This window comes from Nicotiana tomentosiformis, chromosome 2, assembly GCF_000390325.3.
Source record: "Nicotiana tomentosiformis chromosome 2, ASM39032v3, whole genome shotgun sequence".
Taxonomy (NCBI): domain Eukaryota; kingdom Viridiplantae; phylum Streptophyta; class Magnoliopsida; order Solanales; family Solanaceae; genus Nicotiana; species Nicotiana tomentosiformis.
In genome coordinates, this window is record NC_090813.1 from 9,725,298 (window position 1) to 9,744,849 (window position 19,552).

Below are 19,552 nucleotides of genomic sequence, written 5' to 3' on the forward strand. Positions count from 1 at the left end.
CGAGGCTCGAATCGAAGTACCCGAAATTCGAACCGGAATACCATTGGATGTCAATTCACAAATAGCTTTGGAGGCGAACCAGCGTTCCGAATCGGAAAGAAGCATTCAGGGCGGTACTTGATCCGTAGCCCGAGACACCCAAAAGGCGGGAGAAATCGGGGCCAGCTTACGTATGATCTTCGAGATGCTACAAGCCCAACAAGTAGCGATAGCTCAGCTACAGAGCCAAACTCGCGCACAAAGCAGGCCGGATTTCAATCCACTTCGAGAAGTCACCCCAGAACAGAGCCCGCCATAGTGAAATCTAACGAGCAAGAATCGGGGACTACTCCCAGAATTACTAAATTGCTCGAGGAACTCACAAAACGAGTCGAAGCCAACGACAAGAGGGTGGAAACGTACAATGCCAGGGTCAATCAAATCCCGGGGGCTCCACCAATGATAAAGGGGTTTGATTCGAAAAAATTCATACAAAAGCCTTTTCCGTCGAGTGCGGCACCGAAGCCAATCCCCAAAAAATTTTGTATGCCCGAAATTTTCAAATATAACGGTATTATCGATCCTAACGAACATGTCACCTCTTACACATGCGCTATAAAAGGCAAAGATTTGGAGGACGATGAGATCAAATCCGTATTGTTGAAAAAGTTCGGGGAGACCCTCTCGAAGGGAGCGATGATCTGGTACCACAATTTACCGCCGAATTCCATCAATTCTTTTGCCATGTTAGCAGATTCGTTCGTAAAAGCACATGCTGCTGCCATAAAGGTTGCAACAAGGAAATCATCTCTCTTCAAAGTAAAGGAAAGGCAGGATGAAATGCTGAGAGAATTGATATCCCGATTTCAAATAGAACGCATGGAATTACCCCCGGTCGCGGACGATTGGGCCGTACAAGCTTTTACCCAAGGGTTGAACGAGCTAAGTTCGACAGCATCACATCGGCTGAAACAAAATTTGATCGAGTATCCAGCGATAACTTGGGCAGACATTCACAACCGATATCAATCGAAATTAGGGTCGAGGATGATCAGTTGGGAGCTCCATACGGACCCGTTCATCAGAACAGGACAGTTACTAAAAACCAAAAGGAGATCGACAGAGAACGAAGGTCGAACAGAGACCGATATCGACCATACGTCGCGGATCGGGTGAACAACGGTTCAGCACGCAATGCAGTTCATAACAATCGAAGTATTGATCGAGGACAAAGTTTTCGGGGGCTTATGAGTAAGAGCGGCTTTGATAAATATGCCGATCCTATAGAAGCACCTCGATTATTGGAATATAACTTCAGCGTTAGTGCATCCGCTCTCGTGTCAGCCATCGGACGCATCAGAGACACTAAATGGCCTCGACCCATGCAGACCGATCCTGCCGAAGAAATTCCAATCAAACATGCGAATATCATGGTACCCATGGCCACAGAACGGAAGATTGTAAGCAACTAAGGGAGGAAATAGCTCGCTTGTTTAACAAAGGGCACCTTCGGGAATTTCTAAGTGATAGGGCGAAGAACCATTTTAAAAGTAGGGATTTCAGCAAGCAAAACGAGCAAGAAGAACCGCAGCACGTCATCCACATGATCATCGGAGGCATCGATACCCCTCAGGGACCAGTACTTAAACGCACTAAAACATCGACGGTGAGGGAAAAATGACCTCGGGCTCAAGATTACGCACCCATGAGGACTTTGTCCTTTGACGATGAAGATGCAGAGGGGGTCATCCAACCTCATAACGACGCACTGGTAATATCCGTACTCATGAACAAAACTAAAATTAAGCATGTGTTAGTCGATCCAGGTAGCTCGGCCAACATCATCCGATTGAAGGTAGTAGAGCAGCTCGGCCTATAGGATCAGATCGTACCCGCAACTCTGGTCCTGAACGGGTTCAACATGGCATGTGAAACCACCAAGGGTGAGATAATCCTACCAATAAACGTGGCTGGGACCATCCAGGAAACAAAGTTTCATGTGATCGAAGGCGATATGAGATATAATGCCCTTTTCGAAAGGCCATGGATCCACAACATGAGAGTTGTGCCTTCGACCCTACACCAGGCCCTCAAATTCCCGACATCGGAAGGTGTCAAAACGGTGTACGGAGAACAGCCAGCCACAAAGGAAATGTTCGCCGTCGACGAAGCTAAACCAATGTTCTCACTTTCTTCGATAAAAGGATCGGGCCCGAAAGGAGAACGGGACACCAAATAGCAATCACAGACATCGGCTTTGACCCAGCCAGACAACAAGAAAATCGAAGAGGATGATGACCAAAGGGTCCCTCGATCTTTCGCGATGCCCGATGACTCCGACGCCACCAAATCAACAATCGAGGAGCTAGAGCAAGTCATATTGATCGAGCACTGGCCCAAGCGAAAGGTATACTTGGGAACGGGGTTGAGCCCCAAACTCAAGAAGAAACTCATTCAATTTCTTATCGATAAACATCGATTGTTTTTCATGGTCCCATTTAGATATAACAGGGATCCCGCCGGACATAACGACGCATCGGCTAAGTTTGGAACCCAGGTTCAGACCGGTGAAGCAAAAGAGAAGACCCCAGTCAGAGAGAAAGCACACATTCATAAAGGACGAGGTAACCAAGCTTCTCAAAATAGGGTCCATTCGGGAGGTGAAATATCCCGAATGGCTAGCCAACGTAGTTGTAGTCCCTAAAAAGGGAACAAACTTAGAATGTGTGTGGACTATAAGGATTTGAACAAAGCATGCCCCAAAGATTCCTTTTCGCTGCCTAACATCGATCGCATGATTGATGCCACGGCCGGCCACGAGACCCTCACTTTTCTCGATGCCTATTCCGGGTATAATCAAATCCAGATAAACCCAGAGGAGCAGGAAAAGACTTCGTTTGTCACCAAATATGGAACGTATTGTTATAATGTGATGCCCTCCGGGCTAAAAAATGCAGGGGCTACCAACGCCTAGTAAATAAAATATTTGAAGAACAAATAGGAAAATCAATGAAAGTTTATATTGATGACATGTTAGTTAAATCCCTGCGCGCAGAGGACCATTTGACCCATTTGCAGGAAATGTTCGAGATTTTAAGGAAATACAACATGAAGCTCAACCCCGAGAAATGTGCTTTCGGGGTCGGTTCGGGCAAGTTCCTCGGCTTTATGGTATCACATCGGGGAATAGAGATTAACCCCAATAAAATCAAGGCCATCGAAGACATCATCGTTGTGGACAGCGTGAAGGTCGTACAAAGGCTAACAGGTCAGATTGCAGCCTTAAGCCGGTTCATCTCAAGATCATCTGACCGAAGTCACTAATTTTTCTCTCTACTCAAAAAGAAGAACGATTTTGCTTGGACCCCGGAGTGCCAACAAGCATTAGAGGAACTAAAGCGATATCTATCAAGCCCACCACTACTTCACACTCCAAAAATAGACGAAAAACTTTTTTTGTACTTGGCGATATCAGGAGTCGCCGTAAGCGGTGTCCTAGTTCGGGAAGAGCAAGGTACGCAATTCCCCGTTTATTATACGAGTCGAACCTTAGGAGAAGCGGAAACTAGATATCCGCTCTTAGAAAAATTGGCGCTTGCACTGATAAGCGCCTCAAGAAAGTTAAGGCCGTACTTTCAATGTCATCCCATATGTGTGTTAACCACTTACCCGCTTCGTAATATTTTGCACAAACCCGAGTTATCAGGCCGACTGGCTAAATGGGCCGTCGAACTCAGCGGGTACGATATCGAATATCAACCCCGTACGGCCATCAAGTCTCAAATTTTAGTAGACTTCGTGGCCGATTTCACGCCAATACTCGTACCCGAAGTAGAAAAAGAATTGTTGAAATCAGGTACGTCATCGGGGGTATGGATCCTTTTTACGGACGGGGCTTCGAACGTAAAAGGGTCTGGGCTGGGCATAGTTTTGAAACCACCCACGGGTAGCACTATTAGGCAATCTATTAAAACTGTCAGGTTGACTAACAATGAGGCCGAGTATGAAGCCATGATTGTAGGTCTCGAGCTAGCGAGAAACTTGGGAGTAGAAGTCATTGAAGCCAATTGCGACTCCTTGCTGGTGGTGAGTCAAGTAAACAAAACCTTCGAAGTTCGAGAAGGTAGGATGCAAAGGTATTTAGATAAACTGCTTGTCACTTTTCACCATTTCAAACAATGGACTTTACGGCATGTTCCACAGGAACAGAGTAATGAGGCCGATGCGCTTGTGAATTTAGGGTCGTCGGTCGAGGTAGACAATTCAGGGAATGTTGTTCAACTTTTGAGATCGGTAATTGAAGAAGGTCACGCCGAAATAAATTCTACAAACTTAACCTGGGATTGTAGAAACAAGTATATTGAATACTTGGAGAGCGGAAAACTCCCATCGGACCCTAAGGATTACAGAACCCTAAGGACTAAAGCTGCTCGATTCACATTGGCTCCGGACGAAACACTGTACCGAAGAACGTTCGATGGACCCTTGGCAGTGTGCTTGGGTCCGGGAGATACCGATTATATCCTACGGGAAGTGCACGAGGGTACTTGCGGGAATCACTCTGGAGCCGATATGTTAGTTCGAAAAATAATCAGAGCAGGGTATTATTGGGTCGATATGGGCAAAGATGCGAAGGAATTTGTTCGTAAATGTAACAAATGTCAAAGGTTCGCACCGATGATTCACCAACCTGGAGAACAATTCCACTCGGTCCTATCCCCATGGCCATTCATGAAATGGGGAATGGATATCGTCGGCCCTCTGCCATCGACCCCAGGTAAAGCCAAATTCATTTTATTTATGACTGACTATTTTTCTAAATGGGTTGAAGCGCAGGCGTTCGAGAAAATAAGAGAGAAAGAAGTTATAGACTTTATCTGGGATCATATCATATGCCGTTTCGGGATTCCTGCCGAAATAGTATGCGACAATGGAAAATAATTTGTTTGCAGCAAAGTAACAAGATTCCTCGAAGACCATAAGATAAGAAGGATACTATCGACGCCATACCACCCCAGCGGGAATGGGCAGGCCGAATCAACAAACAAAATTGTCATTCAAAACTTAAAGAAGAGATTGAACGATGCTAAAGGGAGATGGAGAGAAATCCTGCCCGAACTCCTTTGGGCATATTGGACAACATCAAAATCTAGTACGGGGGCGACCCCATTTTCCTTAGTATATGGGTCCGAAGCATTGATACCAGTCGAAGTGGGTGAACCCAGTGCCAGATTTTGATTCGCGATGGAAGAATCAAATAACGAGGCTATGAATACAAGCCTCGAACTATCGGATGAAAGACGAGAAGCTGCTCTCGTCCAATTGGCCACCCAAAAGCAGCGAATCGAAAGATATTATAATCAAAGAACCAAGCTCCGCCATTTCAAGCCTGGGGACTTAGTGTTGAGAAAACTTACCATCAGTACCCGAAATCCGAACGAAGGGAAACTAGGACCGAATTGGGAAGGACCATATCAGGTGCTTGAGAACATCGGAAAGGGATCGTACAGGCTCAGCATTATAAACGGCAAACAGCTATCAAGCAGCTGGAATGTATCACATCTAAAACGGTACTACTGCTAAGGTACAACCTTTCCATATCCGTTTATATCTCAAAACTGACCCCTGCAGAAGTCCGAACAAGGGCTAAGACGAGTCTCTCGCTAGGAAGCACGCGTTGCACTCTTTTCCCCTTAGACCGGTTTTATCCCAAATGGGTTTTGCAGAAAGGTTTTTAATGAGGCAACCATTGATCGTGCAACATTTACAACAATATCCAAGGTCTCGCAAGAAAGTTATTTCACAACAGGGTTCCAATAGGAAAAATTGTAAGAGCCAAATGGTCGAAGCGAACCATGCTCATATAGATTGGCCCAAACCCAGGCGTATAATAACGTGCGAAGAAAGTTCTCTTCTTTATCGGCGTCTTATATCCAAGGGAAAATTCCTCTATTTTGAGATTTATTATGCAATCAGAATTAAGATAAACTCGACGACTAAGCCTACGGGCTATTTTTATTTCGAGTTCGAGCAAACACTCACTCGACCATTAAGCCTACGGGCTACATTACTTCGAGTTCGAATCATTCACTCGATTAAGCCCACGGGCTATTTTTATTTTGAGTTCGAGCAAACACTCACTCGACCATTAAGCCTACGGGCTACATTACTTCGAGTTCGAATCATTCACTCGATTAAGCCTACAGGCTATTTTTTATTTCGAGTTCGAGCAAACACTCACTCGACCATTAAGCCTACGTGCTACATTACTTCGAGTTCGAATCATTCACTCGATTAAGCCTATGGGCTATTTTTATTTCGAGTTCGAGCAAGCACTCACTCGACCATTAAGCCTACAGGCAACATTACTTCGAGTTCGAATCATTCACTTGATTAAGCCTACGGGCTATTTTTATTTCGAGTTCGAGCAAATACTCACTCGACTATTAAGCCTACGGGCTACATTACTTCGAGTTCGAATCATTCACTCGATTAAGCCTACGGGCGATTTTTTATTTTCGAGTTCGAGCAAACACTCACTCGACCATTAAGCCTACGGGCTACATTACTTCGAGTTCGAGCAAACACTCACTCGACCATTGTGCCTACGGGCTATATTTCTTCAAGATCGAATCCTTGACAAATAATAAGCCTAAAGGGCTACATTTCCCCAAGTTTTGAGTAAGCGCTCGCTCGGTTACAGGAGCTACGAAGTCCAAACTTGATTAAATTGTTTAAATCATTGTGAAAACATTCATAAGGCATGAATAAAGTCCTCGCCAGATGGGAAACAAAAACAGAAGTAAGTCGGCAAAAAGGGAGATACGTCTATATACAAATTTATCTGCATTAGAGATTACAACGTAAAAACTAAGAACTAAACTTCTCGACCATGAGCGGTCTCTTCTTTATTAGGCTTCCCCCTATTTTCGGATCCGCTCTTGCTCTCATCGTCATCGCCATCTGAAACCAGAGCTTCAGCATCGGCTTCGAGTTCTTTGGCCCTTTTTATCTCTTTAGCGAGATCGAAGCCACGGGCATGGATCTCCTCGAGAGTTTCCCTTCTGGATCGGCACTTAGCAAGTTCGGCGACCCAATGCGCTCGAATATCAGCGGAGTCGGCTGCCTCTCTTGCCTGGACTTGGGCAGCTTCAGCATCGGCCCGATAGACGGCCACGAGCGCATCCGCATCGGCCTTTGCCTTTTCGGCATCGGATTCGGCCTTGGCAAGTACAGAGGCCAACCGAGCCTCAAGCTCCTCAATTCTCCTTGCTTGAACCAGGACCTTTTCCTTCATCTTCTGAAGTTGGGTTTCAGACGATGATAACTGGGCTCGAGCAGTCTCTTTTTCGGCAGCAAAGCAGTCCATACCTTCTTTCCACCGCAAAGACTCCGTTCTTATCACGTCGACCTCCTCACGAAGCTTCCCGATCATCTCGATTTTTTGCTGCAGCTGTGAGACCAAAATGTTAGCTATCGTTCCGGTATCAAGCCCATAGGCTTTCAAAAGCATCATTACCTGCTCAGACAAATCTATCTGATCTCGATAAGCCTTAGCCAGCTTAGCACCGAGGTCTTTTATTTCCTCCTCTCTCTGCCCTAAGGAAAGTCCAAGGGAGTTCCTCTCGTCAATAGCCCATTGTAGGTCGGATGCGAATCGATGCAGCTCATTCTGGGATCGAGAACATTATTCTCGATGAACTGCCGCTGCCTACAAAGAAACAAGAAGCGAAGTTAACGAAAAACAAACATGAAGATAGTACCGACAAAATAGTTTTAAAAGCTCACCTGATTCAAAGCCTACAGCACTCCGTGACAATGATCTGATTCATCACTAGCACTGGCAACGTCCTCAATGCTGGTAAATAGGTCACAAAAAGGATCTTCTTCATCGTGAGGCCTGTCTAGATCGAGGGCTCCCAGAGCTTGAGCTTCCCAAATCACCCCTGCGGAAAAAGCGGGAAAGGTAGGCGAATCCTCGACTGCTGCTGCCCCAAATGGCTCGCCTAGAGCGTTTCCCTCAGTTTGAAGGGGTTCGAGGGGCTCTTCGATCATATCCCCTGCCGGTTGACTCCGGTGAGATGCGTCTTCGATATCCAATAGTTCGGGGACTCTACCCGAATCTTTCTTCGGTATATCTTCAGTTCGAGGCGGAGCCTCATAGAGCATCATCGATCCAGCCGGCGATGAGGCATCGGTGGTTCTCTTCGTTCGGACCGCCAAAGCACACTCATCATTCTCTTCTTCTTCATCATCTTCATCTTCATCCCTTAGACGCAGAACGGATTCCACGGTCAAAGGAATGACATTCTTGTTCGGCTTACAAGCCATCCTCTTCTTCGGTTTTGGATATTCAGGAACCGAGGCTCTCTTCCTTTTATTTTCCTTCACCGGCTTTGGGACAGAGGCCGAAATTCCCTCTTCATTGGGCAAGGGCCTCAAAACTGCATGTTTTACCCAAACCTGCATATGGGAAACCTTAATAAAATATTTTGAAAACCGCCTTGTTCGGATCATCAAAGAGTCGGAGAAATGGGCTTACCGTGATTTTTGGCCTCCCACCGACCCTTTGACAAATCACGCCATGAGCGCTCGGCGTATGTGGAGGTCGAAACAAGGGCTCGTACCCAGTTCTTGAGATCGGGGATTGCTCCGGGCATCCAGGGAACCACTACATCAACAAGAAGGGGGAGTGTCGATGAGAGAATAAATGAAAGAAGAAAATAGAAGTAACAGTAAGATCACACTTACGTTTCATATTCCACTCCTCGGAAAAGGGCATCTTTTCAGTCGGGATCAGGTCCGAAGTCCTTACTCGAACGAACCTGCCCATCCAACCTCGGTCCCTGTCCTCGTCAATACTCGAGAACAGAGCCTTGGTAGCCCGACACTGGAGTTTTATTAACCCCCCTCGAAAAAGTCGAGGACGGTACAATCGGATAAGATGATCGAGGGTGAATGGCATCCCCTCGATCTTGCTCATAAAATATCGGATCAGGATAACGATCCACCACAAAGAAGGATGGACCTGGCCTAGGGTTACTTGGTATTGTCGACAAAAGTCAATAATAACAGAATCAAAGGGACCCAAAGTGAAAGGGTAAGTATACACATTCAAAAACCCTTTCACGTAAGAAGTGATATCTTCGTCGGGCGTAGGAATTATTATTTCTTTCTCACCCCAATTGCAATCTTTCTTTAGCTGTTCGAGGTGATTTTCGGTTATCAAACAGATGTACCTCGATACAGGCTCACACCGGCCAGGGACCGATGAACCTTTATCGACCTTAAAATCTGAAGTAAGGATACACGCCTCGGGAACACACTCCTCAGGCCGTGGTTCTGCCGGTTTCTCATCGGCGGCACACTGTGAGGATGAAGCTTTCTCTTTCTGAGGAATGGTTTGCGATATTTTAGCCATTTTTGAATTCAAAGGTGGGGAGTAGAAGAAAGGGACAAAGATCTGGTAGAATTGAAGAGGGATTTTTGCTGAAAGAAATCATAGATTTACTGGTAAGATGGAGAGTATGAAGAAGAACTTGGAAAATTTGGAAGATAAAAGATGTAAAAATGGTAAAAGATAAAAGAAAGGGTTATTTATAGGTCCAAGCGATGGCGGTTCAATATCAACAGTGGCCGACTACCGCCTGACATGCGTTAAATGCCTTGAAAGACTAAACCGACGGGACAGCTACCGGATGCATCATGGTCAAACCCGATGGAAACGACAGGATACAATCCGATCGAGCTGTTAAAAAATCATATTGTTTCTCGCCACATTCTTTCTGAGAAACGAGGGAACTATCTGTATACGGTCAAAATAGGTTTCGGCCTTAGCACGTCCGATCGAGTTCAAACGATGATTTATCAAAGTGAGATCCCGAAGGTAGAGCAAACTATCCTCGAACCTGGGGAGGCCGATCCATGTCAAGTTCGATATCATTACCAAGCTCGAATCAAAATCTACTATGCTGACAATCCAGAGACCAACCGACATTGACCTCGAATAAATTCGAGGGCTCGAGCCGGGATCGGGCTCGAACCAAGATCATGAGTTCGAGCCGAAATCAAGCTCGAACCAAAATCGAGGGTTCTAAGCAAGATCGAGCTCGCAGACAAAGGTCGTTGCAATCCCACTAGAGAGAATCTTGGCAGAAATTATGGAAAAGCTAACTTATCATGGATCTCCCAATGAATATTTATTTTATTATGCTTAGAGCCAAATCCCTCCACTATAAAAGGGCTTGGTTACTATTTCTGTAAGACAAGTTTTTTGAAGGCTTACACTGTAATAAAAGAGCTATATTCTTCTACAAAAATAACCGTTCTTTCAGATTTCTTAGATTGATTCTATTTATTGAATCCTGAGATTCATTGTTCCTGATAACCTTATCTGTTTTAGCATTCTCCCCAGTCTATATTTACACTTTTTATTTATCCTTGCATTTTGTGTTAAGTTACGCCACATATCCTCGGAACTACGTATAAATTTAACTCTATCTATTTTTCGGGTAAACATGATGTATTATGACTTGTGTGAATCGTCGGTTTTGGTTTTCAGGTTATTCGAAATCGATTTGGAAGAATGAATTTCTTGATTGAAGTTTTAAGTTGGAAGAATTGACCAACTTTGACATTTGTATATTTGACCCGAAAACGGAGTTTTTGATGGTTCCGTTAGGTCCATAGGGTGATTTTGGACTCGGGCGTATGCTCAGATTTGCATTTGGATATTTCTCGAAGGTTTCGACGCGAATTTGCGAAAGTTGAAAATTTGAAGGTTTGGAAAGTTCATAAGTTTGACGGGGAGTTGACTTTGAGGGTGGCAAATGGGCCGGTTCAGGACCTGGACCGCGGGCTAAACGGGCCAAACAGGCCAGGACCGGTATTCATGGGCCTGGTTCGGGCTTCTGGGCTGGTTCGAGAATTGGGACCGTTGGGCCCGGGACCGTTTGGGACCGGGACCGAACTGGTCCCTGGCGGGCCAAACGGTCCCAAAGGTCAAATTTCAAAAAAACAAAATCTATTATTTAAAATATAGCCATTGGGGCTGTTACAAAATAGCCGTTGGCTATTTACAACATAGTCATTTAACTCCCCAACTTTGTTTTAACCCCAAACATTTTATAATTATATCTTTTCCCTATTTTCAACTATAAATACCTCCTCATTCTTTTATTTTTCTTACAAAATCATCAATCTATCACAATCTCTCTCTAATTTTCTTCTATAATTGCTACTATTGCTTACTTTATTGTTACAATTTGTGAAACAATTGTGAAGTTTGTGAATTGAAGTCTTCAAGTCTTCAACGATTATCAATTTTCAATAAGTTGTTCGTCAATTCGTTAAACTCATTCCAACTTTTACGTTTTAATATTATAGATTTGTTTGTTTTATTTATTTTCTATTACTTGATTAATTAAGATGTCTTCCATAAAAAAAAATTTTAGTAAAAATAAGGGAAAATCCAAGAGTGGAGAATCTAGTGCTCAATCTGTTCCTCCTCCACTGCCCCAGGCTCCCCGAACCAAACCCCATATCTGTCCTACACTTGCTATTCTTGATAGCGATAATAGTTTGTTACAATTTACCGAAAGTCAATTTTGCCATAATATTAGAGCTGGTGAACAATTAGACCATGAATTAATGAATGCTCTTTATTCTAATCCAACTATTGATGAAAATGATGATGAGGAAATAGATTTTGATGAAACTCAACCGGATGATGATACACCCACTAGTCCTGCTCCTGATGTTAACCCAACTAGTGATAACTCTGCTAATCCAAAAGAATAAATAAAAATAATTTAGTCAAGTTATTTTTCTAATTAATTTTTTTCTTAAAAAGCATGTAAAAACAAAAACAAAACAAGCAAAAAAGGTCGGAAGAAGTAATATTTGGCTTGATACATGCGCGATTTATCAACTCAACTTGCAAAGATTTCCCTTATCATATTACACATCACTTTTACAGATGATATACAATACGTCTCATTTATCAGAAGTGAGTATTATATCTTATAGCATGACTACTTAAACGAGTTGTATACCATGCCACAATTCGTGTTGATAAGTAGCCCAACGCATGCTGATTTGATGAAATCGAATTAGGGTTCTATGCTAACATTGGGAAGTAATTTGAAGCTATTTCATTCATAAAAAGAAAAATGATAATTGTCTTTACATAATATCTACGCCTCTCAATTTATAGAGACTGGGAAACCCGAAACTAACTATTGGCCCAATCTGCTACATTCAATGATAAATACAAAAATGGGCTTGGTCCAATACAAAGTAGAAATGGAGTGGGATAATTACTTTTTAACATGATATTTAGTTTTTATCCAGTATTTTTATAGCCATTACTCTATTAAAATTAATACGAAAAGATATTTTTACCATTTGTTCACGAGTGCTGTGTAAATATTAAGGACATGGTGTCCTTAACATTTACACTGCACACATGAAGTTAAGGACATGATATCCTAAAATTTAACAACGGAAGGTGCAAATACATGACACTTTGTCCTTAATATTTACACATCATTCATGAAGTTAAGAACACCATGTCCTTAATATTTGCACAACACTCATAAAGTTAAGGACACTATGTCCTTAATATTTACACTGCACACATAAAGTTAAGGACACCATGTCCTTAACATTTACACTGCACATATGAAGTTAAGGACATGAGGTCCTAAAGTTTAACAACAGAAGGTGCAAATACAAGTAAAGGACATTATGTTCTTAACATTTACACTGCACACATGAAGTTAAGGATGCCATGTCCTTAACATTTACACCGAACATATGAAGTTAAGGACATTGTGTCTTAAAATTTAACAACGGAAGGTGCAAATACATGACACTTTGTCCTTAATATTTACACAATAATCATGAAGTTAAGGACACCATATCCTTAATATTTAGACAATACCCATGTCTAGCACATGGATATTTTCGTCTGGACGGGTAAAAATTTATTAAGCACTGTCTAAAGAATAAATATATTTTAAATTGTGGCTAAAGAGTAAATACATCTCTAATTATTGGTTAACTGCGCACTTTCACATAATAAAACAGAACCAGCCCAACTAGGTAATGTCCTTTACATAAAATATTCCAACATGTGTTCGAAACGTGTCATAAACTAAAAGGGGAAAAAGCACTTAAGGGCTGTTTGGTTGAAGGGATTGAGTGGGTTATGTCGAGGAAATAGCACTTAAGCACTTAAATTTATCATATGTCAGGTTGAGGGTATAAGCTAAAATACGGATAAATTTTACACCATTATAATTATAATTCTAGTTATAATTCCATAATAACCTGATTTTGAACTAGGGACGGCTCAAGCACACGCGGGGATTTGAAGCCAAAATTTAATATGAGGTCTAAATTTTTAAAAGAAAGTTATAAGATATGTTTTTATTTGAAATCTAATCTTCTAACTTTTTGAAATAGAAAGTTGTTAATAATCTTTTTATATAATCGATTTTCTCTAATAATTCCTTTCAACTGATAATAGAGTTAACTCATTTAATCATTCTTGAGATATTGTTGTTCTTAGATAAGATTTTATAAAATTGTTGAACACTTGAACTAATCAAATCTTGAAGAAAGAAGGTGAGTAATGAAATCTTGGAAAAAGAATGTGTATAAGAATATTAAAGAGAAAGAAAAAAAATATGTAGGAGTTTATGAAACATGAAGAGATTGGGGAAAAGAAAGATTGATTTGGCAAATTAAGAAGGGAGAGTAAAATTTTGACACGTTATCTAATGAATGAGTAAAAAGTAAAAAATTAAAACGTTTGAAAAATTATTCATCTACTCATTTTAAGTAAATCAAATTATTACTTTATTTGTATATCTAAAGAGGTTTCTTTTCTTTTATATTAAAAACTTTACTTTTGTATTAAAAGTACTAAATATTATTTTTTAAATACGTATAAATCTATTATTCTTTTTAAAAAAATGGAACCCCAAATTTGGTGATGTGAGGTACAAGCCTAACTATTCATAACTTTAGAGTCGGCCCCTTTTTTAACCATACTACCCTCGCTCATCCCCCTCCCCCACCACACACACAAAAAGCAATTTTGGTTGGCCAAATTAAAGTCCCATTATAGATGACTCCATAATTTTTCGACCTAACTTTCTGTCCTTTTTCTATCCTCATTTATTTACGCCTTTGAATTATCTTTTCTTCCATCTCCTTGCAAATTCACCCTGGTACCATTTCATTTATAGCTGCCACCTGCTTCCTATCTTTTCATTTATTACATATCCAAAGCTGTGAAGAATTTGAGAAGATTTCTGCTGGGCTCTTGTTGATGTATCTTCAAAAGATCCTCCCTGCAAAATGTATGTGAGCTTATGTTACGTTCACTTTTGAAATATAGCAAATGTATTGACAACATATGAACTGGTAATAAATAAGTTGAAGTAAAATAATCACGGGGCAATTGAAATCAAAAGCGATTGCAACTCTTTTGAAACTTAAAAAGATTTAGATGAAATTGTTTTACTGTTTATACGCGTGTGTTTCTTTTTACCTTTTATAACTAGTATACTACAATATACTTTTGACCAAATAACAAAGATCACTTAACCAGATATGATTTCGGAGTTTTAATTTTTTGCAAGTAATATGTTACTGCATTCATTCACTACTCTTTCATGTCCAATGTTATATGTTTTAATTTTCTAATATATATATATGAGTTGAAGGTAAATGTGATTAATTTTCTGCGTGAATTTAGAATAAAGAGCTTAAAGCAAGTGCCGAACATCGGATAGAAAATCAAATAAATGTGGTGAAAATCGCTATTGAAATATTACATCTGCCGTTGCAATAACCAGACCTCACGCAATTAATCTCCCGAAACTGAGAGTGTGCTATATCAAAAGAAACAAAACAATTTCAACGTTTATTAATTTAATCATAAGTGTGCTCAAGCTCGCTATTTAATCTTCTTCTTCAACGTAAAGATAGACCTTTTAATTAAGATTACAACGTGGTATGCTGGTGTCTAAGTTGTACAATGTTGGGGTAGGACCTTAGGTTCAATATATTATTACTTTGGTAAGGAGGATAACATATTTCATATAAAGATACTTTTGTTCTTGTGAAAAATATTTTGTCGGGTGAAGTCGTTTTATTCTTTTGTATTTGATTGGAAAATATTCAAATATATTTACCTATCCGTCCATATATAATAATCTCATAGTTATTTCTTTTAATCTCAAATGTGCCCTCTTTTTACTTTTTGTTTCCTCATTGGTGTTTGCTATCCGCAGACTTCGATTAATTTCAGAAAGTCAACTTTAAAGGAGAAAATGCTCCTTCTATTTCCAAGGTTCAAAACTAAAACTTCTTATTACCAATAAAATAACTAATCTATTTGAGGGTTGAATTAATCTGAACTCGTGATGTGACGCATAAAGGTGACTAACCAATAAAGGTGGACGGATGCTATATAAAGTTCTATAGGAGCTTTCACAAATATGTAGAAAATAGGGAAACAAAAAAGAGAATAATGGGAAGAAAAGTTGACTATCGCCGCCACACCTATATCTATTGCCTAACATAGTCTGTGCCACCGCGGCCGCCCGCCGCCCTACACAACCTAGCCTTCCTTCCAAAAATTTAATTTCTAACCACCTATAAGAACTCCATTTATCCAAGATTTGCATTCAAGGACTTACAACTGCAGGAGCCACTGCTTCATATTTGTTCAAGGTATTTGTCTAAACATTTGTATGAGATGTACACTCAAGTTTCTATTTATTTTGATAAACAAGGTGGAAAAGTATATGATTTGGTTCTTCTTTCGCTTATGTTTTATTAGGAAAGTTAAATGATACTCTCTTGGTCTGTGTCATATTTTTCTGTTAATTTCACTGATGGCCTGGACTATTTTTTAATTTCACTAAAGTCATATAACTATTTTTTGTCACTTACAAGTAACTAAACTTTATCATTGTCACTTAAACGTCATTTTGTCTCAAACCCCTACCATAAATATGATATGGCATTAAATTTTATGATAAAAATCCAAAAATAAATGCCACATAAGCTAATATGGGTCATACTCAGTTTAGATCCATTTATCCTTTAATGTGATTTGATCCATAATCCAAATGAGTTTCGATAAAAAAATATTAATTCCACGTTAGTTTAAAATGATTATCCTATACTACAAAGTTTTGTCTTTTCTATCACAGCACATTCATAATTATTCTATACTAAAATAATTTATGCTAGAAAATTCTTATTTTGTTTGTATGCCCTATCCGAATCATTTTAAAATACTATTGTATACAATAGTATTTTAGCTTCAGTAGAGTTATAAAATTACTCAGATGGGGCCTACAAACAAGATAAGAATTTTCTAGCCTAGATTATTTTAGTACAGAATAATTATGAATGTGCTGTGACAGAAAAGACAGAACTTTGTAGAATAGGATAATCATTTTAAACTAATGTGGAATTAATATTTTTTTTTTAATCGAAACTCATTTGGATTATTGATCAAATCACATTAAAGGATAAATGGATCTAAAATAGGTATGACCCATATTAGCTTATGTGATAATTATTTTTGGATTTTTATCATAAAATTTAATGTAATGTCATATTTATGGTAGGTGTTTGAGGCAAAATGACTTTTAAGTGACAATGATAAAGTTTAGTTACTTTTAAGTGATAAAAAATAGTTATATGACTTTAGTGAAATTGAAAGATAATTCAATGGATCTAAAATGGGTATGACCCATATTAGCTTATGTGGCATTTATTTTTGAATTTTTATCATAAAATTTAATGTCATGTTATATTTATGGTAGGGTTTGAGGCAAAATGACTTTTAAGTGACAATAAAAAAGTTTAGTTACTTTTAAGTGACAAAAAATAGTTATATGACTTTAGTGAAATTGAAAGATAGTTCAATGACCATCAGTGAAATTAACACTATTTTTCCTTTTTAATCTATAGTGTCATAACTTCTTATTTAAAAATAATTTATCTTTAAATTTCTGATTTTACCATTAATGAGATGATATATAGTCATTAATATTTATGACTTGTTTATACCACAACTTTTAGAATTAGTTTTTTAAAACTCTATATTCAGTCAAACACGGTTACAAATTGAGACAAAAGAGAGTACATATATTAGCTTAGTCTTCTGAATAGGATGTTTTTCGAGTTTGTTAGAAATAGGCTATTGATATCATTGGCGGATTTACATTTTTGGTTTATTCATTTTTGAGATCTAAAGACAAAGAAAGAAAAAAAGTTTCTACGGGAGCGGTCTAGTAGTTAAAGAAATCAGGGCCGTTTGATATGATGGATATGATGTCTAAGAAAAATAATTCTGGTACTAAAACTTCTATACGTCTTATCCCTTCTTTGATAGTATTAGTTGCATTTAAGTGGTGCAATATACATTATAATTGCAATTTCAATTTTATTTCTAAAAGAAGTTAGTTCTTAACCTAAGGAAATTCTCTCTAACTAGATTTCTTTTCTGCCTCTCTCTCTCTCCATTACTTTGTTGAAAAAAATGGAAGTATTTTGCTGATACTTGTCTTAATTTTGTGCAGACACTACAAAAACACTAACCAAACCAAAGCTAGCTTGAAAAATTAAGTCCGACAACAATGGATGTATACTCTCTTATTCCCGTACTGATAATCCTTGGATTCACTTATTTTACATGGTTCTTAATAAATAGAAGGTCGAAAAGCTCAGCGCCAACAGATTGGCCCCTCGCTGGAATGTTGCCTGGATTAATTCAAAATGCTCATCGAATCCACGAATTTTTCACTGATATTCTTTTAGAAACTGGGAACAATTTTGAGTTCCGTGGTCCTGTGATTTCCAATATGAACATGTTATTCACTAGTGATCCTGCAAATATCCACCATATCCTTAGTAGAAACTTCTCAAACTATCCAAAAGGCCCCGAGTTTCGTAAAATATTTGAAATATTAGGAAATGGAATCTTTAATGTTGATTCTGAATTATGGGAGATTCACAGGAAGATCACCATGTCTTTAATGAGCCATGCCAAGTTCCAAATTTTGTTAAAGAAGAACGTATGGGACACTGTCGAAAAAGGTCTCGTACCAGTTCTTGATGCTTTTGCTGAACGAGGCACGACGTTTGATTTGCAAGATATTTTTCAGAGATTTACTTTTGATAATATTAGTAAATTGTTACTTGACCATGATCCAAAAAGTTTATCAATCGATTTACCTCATTTGCCATGTGAAAAAGGCTTCAACGACATGGTTGATGCACTTTTGTATAGACACGTCTTACCAGACAGCTATTGGCAATTGCAAAAAAAGCTTAATATTGGTAAAGAAAAAAATCTCAGTCAAGCGTGGGAAGCTTTTGATCAATTCATATATCCTGCCATTTCGCAAAAGCAAGAAAAGCTACTACTGAATAAAACCAACAAAGACGAGGATTTTGACTTATTTGCTGACTACATCAAAGCATACAATCAGTGGACGAATGGAGATACTTCTGGTAATGTACAAGAATTTCTTAGAGATACTTTCTTGAATTTAATGTTTGCTGGGAGAGACACCACAAGCACAACTCTCACTTGGTTTTTCTGGCTTTTAGCTAAAAATCCCTTAGTAGAGACAAAGATTAGGGAAGAGATTGAACAGCAACTGCATTTAAAAAAAGATGAAAACCTCAAGTTTTTCGACATAGAAGAGTCAAGAAAACTGGTTTATTTACATGGTGCATTGTGTGAAGCTCTTCGGCTATTTCCACCAGTTTCACTTGAGCATAAATCTCCACTTGAACTTGACGTTCTCCCGAGTGGTCACCGTGTTACTCCAGACATGAAAATATTGATATCGTTTTATACGATGGGAAGATTGCAGACTATATGGGGGAAAGATTGTTTAGAATTCAAGCCAGAGAGATGGATTTCGGAGCGAAGAGGCATCAAACATGTGCCATCTTACCAATTTCCAGCTTTTAATGCTGGTCCAAGGACTTGTATAGGGAAGGATATGGGTTTCATTCAGATGAAAATGGTGGCGGCCACCATCATATACAATTACCATATCCAACTAGTGGAAGGACAAACCATTTCGCCTACTGCTACTGTTGTGATTCGAATGACAAATGGTTTGAAGGTTAGGGTCGTCAAAAGGGACGTTCCTCTTTAGTCCAAATGAATGGTTATCAAAAATTGCGTAGACTATAAATAAATTGAGTTAAATTGATAGGTATATAAAGATGTGTGATAAATGGTTGTAATTCAACCCTTTTCCATATGGAAGGGTTGTGGAACCAATAACTGTTTTATTAAATGCGACTGAAATAATTGCTCTATTTTGTTAATGTCTATTCGGTAGAGGTTTGTTTACTGCTTTAGTTTACTTTATCTTATCACGGTACAAAATCTTGCTTTTAATATGAAACCGTTAGTTTTTAAACTTTGAGCAACGGTAGGACGTATCATACTCCTCTTGATAAACTTTAAAGATATTTTTTATTTACAAGCGTAGGGATGAAATTTAAGTTATAGTAGTAG

The 19,552-nt window shown here is 39.3% G+C and overlaps 2 protein-coding genes across 3 annotated transcripts in view; one reads left to right on the forward strand and one right to left on the reverse strand.

Moving 5' to 3' along the window:
- Nucleotides 1-7,414, reverse strand: part of LOC104086512 (alkane hydroxylase MAH1-like) — a 28,718-nt gene extending 21,304 nt beyond the window's left edge. The window contains exon 1 of the mRNA XM_070192824.1: nucleotides 7,224-7,414. Coding sequence (XP_070048925.1) covers nucleotides 7,224-7,414 — 191 coding nt within the window. The remainder of the gene's footprint in view (nucleotides 1-7,223) is intronic.
- A 6,811-nt stretch (nucleotides 7,415-14,225) lies between these two features.
- LOC104114811 (alkane hydroxylase MAH1-like) lies at nucleotides 14,226-19,350 on the forward strand. 2 transcript variants are annotated; one of them, XM_070194951.1, is made up of 2 exons: nucleotides 14,226-14,348; nucleotides 17,592-19,350. In XM_070194951.1, exon 2 carries the CDS (start codon nucleotides 17,649-17,651, stop codon nucleotides 19,182-19,184), a length of 1,536 nt encoding a protein of 511 aa, XP_070051052.1. In that variant the 5' UTR covers nucleotides 14,226-14,348; nucleotides 17,592-17,648; the 3' UTR covers nucleotides 19,185-19,350. The 2 variants fall into 2 exon arrangements, with proteins under 2 accessions (XP_070051052.1, XP_009623637.1); XM_009625342.4 differs by lacking the exon at nucleotides 14,226-14,348 and adding an exon at nucleotides 15,277-15,726.
- The last annotated feature ends 202 nt before the right edge of the window (nucleotides 19,351-19,552 follow it).